Source organism: Alosa alosa, chromosome 19 (genome assembly GCF_017589495.1).
Source record: "Alosa alosa isolate M-15738 ecotype Scorff River chromosome 19, AALO_Geno_1.1, whole genome shotgun sequence".
Lineage (NCBI taxonomy): Eukaryota > Metazoa > Chordata > Actinopteri > Clupeiformes > Clupeidae > Alosa > Alosa alosa.
In genome coordinates, this window is record NC_063207.1 from 12,956,630 (window position 1) to 12,962,381 (window position 5,752).

Genomic DNA, 5,752 nt, shown 5'->3' on the forward strand with positions numbered 1-5,752 from the left:
GTCTTACAATAGTGCTTGTGTGCACAAATACATGTTTACACTACCCACAATGCCTATAAGAGGCAAGACTGCAGGAAGCCAAGTCCAGGAGCTTCTAAGGAAGATGTGGAATCAAAGACTGGATGACAAATCATGCCACACACACACACACGTCATCCACTCAAGAGTACAAATAAAACAACCTGCAGGAGAAATTGAAAACAAAATCCTACACAGACAGGAAGAGAGGGGGGAAGCAACACAAAGAAATGAATCTTTCCTCAGTTTAAGGTCAAAACGGATCACCGCAGCGAGGGGGTAAAAAATAAAAAGCAAATCTTGGTGGGTGGTTATCACCCAAACAGGATGACATGGCAGGAGCTTGCAGTCCAACAGTGAGGCCGAGAGCCATAACACACACATAGGGCTACAAGAGGAAAATAACAGAGCCGGGGGCTTCACCTCCCACAACATTCTACTCAAACTGACCCACCCCGCAATCCAGGAGTGAGCCACAATCATGGTCTCTGGTCTTCAGTTCATCCTCACCCCCTCACACGCACACACACAGAGATCAACACTTCTGCCAAACTTTCTCACGCACACGCATACACACACACACACATACACACTCTCTCCGTCGCCCATCAGTGCTGGCTCTCCACGGAGGCCGAGCGTGAGCGGGGCGTGCGGGACCTGGAGCGGGAGCGAGAGCGAGAGCGGGACACCTTGCGCTCGGGGACGGGCGTGACTGAGCGTGAACGAGACCGGGAGCGGGACACCGAGCGGGGCGGGCGTCGTTGCGGCTGGCGGACGGCTTCTTGTCCGGGGAGCGGCTGGCAGAGCGGGAGCGGCTGCGCGGGAGCGGTTGGAGCGGGAGCGGTTCCTGCTGCGGCTGCGGCTCGGGGACTTGGAGCGGGAGCGGGGCGAACGAGAGCGCGAGTAGCTGCGGGACCTAGAGCTGCTCCGGCTACGACTGGAGAGGGAGGGAGGGAGGGAGGGAGAGGGAGAGAGAGAGAGGGAGAGGGAGAGAAGGGCCAATTAGTTAAACGTTGTACTGCAACCTTTATTGTATACAGTTAAGTATGTACTACATTAAAATACTAAATAGCATACAGGCAAGGGAGGCCTCACCAAAACCAGTTTAAAAAAAAAAAAAAAAAAACACCACTACAACTAGCAGGGTCAACTCAATTCCAAGGCCAGGATGTGACATTAGAGAGGACAACAATGAAACACAAACACCAAACTGCCTACGAAGCAAAAGGCTGGGCAACTCACTTCCTCTTGCGATCCTCGTAGAGCTTGAGTTTGCGTCCGTTCAACTCGGTTCCATTGAGTTTGTCGAGGGCGTTCTTCATGTCGCTGTGAGAGGCAAACTCAACCACACTACAAAGACAGGGAGAAAAAAAAAAGAAAAAAAAAAAAAACACCAGTCAGACAACTGGACATGACAACCCATCCCACACAATTGCCAGTATGTAACATTAGGGCAACAGATTTAGAGATCATTCAGGTCTGCCCTGACATTTCAATGGCACGTCATGGCCACCATGCAAAAAAACAGTTACCACAGATTTGAATGTCGCAAAATTCTAAGGAAACTGCTTGAAGATGCAAGGTCATCAACTTGAGTAGAACCATCAAAGCCCTTGTCTAGGTACATTGTAATGAGCTAAAAATGTATTAAGTTCATGTAGACATTTAGTTTTAAATGGATGCTCACCCTTCGTTCTGTTTGGGTCTGTGGGCGTCCACAAATGTCACCTCCCCGACTTTTCTCATCACATCTTTCAGGTCCTGCGATGAGGCGCAAAACAAAGTCAGCAACGACTCGCAACACACACACACACGTGCATACACAGTATACGCAGGCAAGACACACACACATGTACACAAGTCACAAACATGTACGATGACATCTACTAATGCATTCCCCCATTGTGCAACAATAATCCGTGCTCATGTAGGAAGAACCTCGCCAGCGTCTGGGACAAAATCTACTGCTCCTCTTCAAAGAGAGGAAAGCACACTTATATTGTAGAAATTGAAACGAAGGCAGCAAATTGGTTGCTCTATGTGGGTGCGTGGTGTTCATTGCAGATGGACATCCATAGTGGGTTTGTGGTGAAATGGCAACTTGTCTACACTACAACTATGTCTAGATTTTTAAAGTTGTTTTCTACTGAGAGGGTGTTATGGATAAAGACTTTAAAAACAAAACAAAAAAAAAATTTGCACACACTTTGGTTATAAGGTGTGTTTTTTGTTTTGCTTTGAATAGGGTTCACATGAACATGATCCTCTTTTAAATATAGTACATTTATTAGGAAAAACACCCTCAAAACTGAACCCCATTCTCCCCTTTCGTGCCCTGACTACCCTAGCCACCCTTTTTAAACACCAAACCCCTCCACATGAGCGCAGTGCTACTTACCGTGTCCAAACCACAGGAGACATTAGCAAAGAGCCACTTGTCCAATTAGCAAATGGGGAGCGAACCAACGCAGTGTTAAGCCCTTGAGAAACGACCACAGCCATCCGGGCCTCCATAAGTAAGGAACCACCAGAGAGAGCAAGTAGTAGTAGTAGTAGTAGTAGTGGGGGGCACCGGGGGCAGGTGCAGCGGGGTTGTGAGCCCACGCCTGCTTCACTGCCCCCCTGCCCAGGCTTCGTCAGCACCAGATACAAGACCCAAACGGAAGAGTGCGCTGAGAGTGGGGGGGAGGGAAGCGTGCTGGACTCAAGTAGGGGGGAGTACAGCGGATACAGCAGTTGGAGTCGCCAGCCTGCGGACCCTCCTCTAAGGCTATCCTGTGCTACTGTAGGGGGAGGCCCCGCCGAGACCCACTCTAGACCAGCGGCAACCGCGGGCGAGGCACCATAGGGGCACTATTGAGAACAACCAGCAGAGGACTATGCCCACCAGACCCCTCCTCTCCCTGGGGGCAGTGCATGCCACTCCGTTATTAAGAACCAGACAAGAGCAGCTGTTCAAAAAGAAAAGGTTTCAAAAAAAATGTACTTGATTAGATAAAACCATTCAGCATTAAGACTTAATTTGCTTTTTCTTTCTGCCTTTTTAAAACTAGGATGTTTCTAGGAATTTGTTCTCCCTTTTTTTTTGAATGATACAAGTATAAAGGTGGGTGAAGGTGAAGTTTAGTAAACATTACTGGGTTCACTGTAATGACAAGAAATGGCAAAGGGGCGGAATTACCATACTTTGTGGATAGCATTGCAATGAACCACAGCACTTTTACCTTCACCTAATCCATAACTAGAAAAAAGGGAGTCAACTTGTACAGATCACTAAAGGTGTTCATGTGTCATAATGAAAAGTAGCAAGCAATGGGGCAATTCTCCAAGGAGACAACCTGGGGGACACATCCTGCTCACCTGCCAACTGATCCGAGACGAGAGGTTCTCCACGACGATGCGGTGCTCAGTGCGAACAGGTGGACCATACCTGTAATTAAACAGTCAACATAACCTTAACGGAGGTGCCCAGTCACCAGGTCTGAATACCGACTGAGAGACTGTCTAACGAGAGTCAAAGAAAGTATCATATTTTAAAAGACAACCATACTATTAAACAGATGGCATACCTGGAACCTCCACTACGAGACTGGCGATAGCCACCTCCAAAGCGAGGGGAGAACCGTCCGCTGCCGCCACCGCCGCCGCCTCCACCGCCACCCATTCCAGGACCACCTCCTCTTCCTCTACGAGACCGGGCATGCTCAATGGTGACCCTGCAAACAAAAACGTCCAGTCACACTCTTGTTTCTGACCCCTGACCAATCTGGCCTTTACATTTATTTACACAGTCCAACTATTACACAGAAAGGTGGTTTATACCTCTCGCTGCACAGCTCCTTGCCGTTCAGCTCATAAACAGCATCATCTGCATCCCTGTGATCATCGAATTCCTATAAACATGCATGCAAACAAGATTAATTTCCTTTCAACGGCCAATGGTACAGCAAAAACCCGAGGTTAAAAGAAATAACTTACCACAAACCCAAATCCATTCTTCAGATTGATCTCCCGTATTCTGCCGTACCCTTTGAAAAACTTTTCCACGTCTCTTTCACGGGCGTGAGGGCTCAGGCGACCAATGAACACTCGACATCCACTCATGGTTACAAGTTCCTAAATACGGGAAACAACGGCAAAATTTGTCTACTTGAGAACAGAATGTGTCGTCTTTGCACTTGAAAAAAATTAAAATTAGGGAAGAAAATTATAACATTTTTGATAAGTGAAAAAAATGCTGTGGTGGTTTCTAGGGACTAAAACAAAGCAAAACCTTTGACCACTGCGCGAGTTTATTATTAACCACTAACTTCGAAGCAAAGCTGGCTGATAACCCACTACAGCCGTTAAAGAGACCATCTTGTTTGCTAGCTCGCTAACGTTAGCAGCAGAGCCCGTTTACTTATTAGACCTGTTAGCAGTAAGCTAGTAAACACTAGATAGTAAGCCATGCTAGCGAGAAGTGGTAATCGGACGCAGTATCGAAATTTACCCAAAACCTATCCCTTCTACATTGTAATACTGTATGAGTAAGTGGGAGTGATTTCCCAACGTGGAAACTAAATTCGAGGACAAGTTTTCAAGCGAATATCAAGTGCCTAGCAACTTGGATAGCTAGCATGGCGATAGCAAAATCAGCACACGACACGTTAACATTAGCTGCTACACGGGAGTACGGTAGTAAACGTTTGTAATTGTACACTGATGTGATCATATCACTATAATGGGCATCGGTAATTAAAAACATTCTGCATTTGATGCACATCCTTCGAAGCTTGATTGTGAAAATAACTGCGTGTTCTAGTTGGCCCTTCGTCAGAAAAAAAAATCGCGATAGCTAGCTAGCCATGGTTGAAAGCCTGTTAAAAACGTGTTAGCTCGCCAGCTGTCCAGGCTTCGATGGTGTTAGGTTACCTTAATCGGATGTTTTTTCCCCAATATTATCTATATTAGCGATTACCTCCTTTGTATACACGAACATTCTCTACACTACCTAGTACTATGCTGTATATGAGTAATAACATGAAAACAGAACCATGGAAGTTTAGGGCCACGATGTCACTCACCTTGCTGCTCGCTCGTAAAGACAAAATGGCGTTTCTCTGCAACTCTGACAAACAGGAAATGTTGGGCGAATGCATGCTCGTAGCCTCCTTATATGTAGGGGGGTTGAGGGCGTGTTCTCAACTTCTCAGCTATTTGACTAACTCCTTGTCCTTGAATTGTGTTTTTTATTGTTTCTAAGTGTGAAGGCCTACTGTGTAAAAGCATACAAAATATGCCCATGCCAGTGGGCCTAATGGCTGGCCCTTATGAAAGATGTTTTGTACAGTATTTTGTGACAAAATATTATAGTAGGCCTAACCTAGGCTTAATGTTACAGGTGTGTGAAGTGTATAGGCTTGTGTAGGCCTATAGAGGGTGAGGATAAGTATTTCAAAACAAAGAAGAATAGCCTACATTAGCCTACCAAATATTACTATAGAAATCTTATAGTATTATTTAGGCTATAGCCTAGTTATTTTTCATAAGGGGGTTGGGATATTGGCACACCCAAGCAAGTATGAAGACTATACCCACTGAAAATCACAGGAAACATTTTCAATCTTTTCAAGCTGACAGGCCTACACGTGTGTTACCTATTTTGTAAAGTTCACTCCATAATTCCATGTGTAGTAGGCTAGCCTAAATAAAGCTTCACAACTGATCATTAAAAATGACAAAGCGACTGAAA

The 5,752-nt window shown here is 45.9% G+C and overlaps 1 protein-coding gene across 1 annotated transcript; it reads right to left on the reverse strand.

Moving 5' to 3' along the window:
* Nucleotides 1-555: 555 nt before the first annotated feature.
* srsf5a (serine and arginine rich splicing factor 5a) lies at nucleotides 556-5,158 on the reverse strand. The gene is given in 10 exon segments (XM_048270906.1): nucleotides 556-761; nucleotides 764-840; nucleotides 843-955; nucleotides 1,261-1,368; nucleotides 1,706-1,779; nucleotides 3,379-3,448; nucleotides 3,588-3,734; nucleotides 3,841-3,911; nucleotides 3,997-4,134; nucleotides 5,085-5,158. Coding segments are annotated over 9 exon segments (921 nt in total). The 5' UTR covers nucleotides 4,123-4,134; nucleotides 5,085-5,158; the 3' UTR covers nucleotides 556-626.
* Nucleotides 5,159-5,752: the final 594 nt, after the last annotated feature.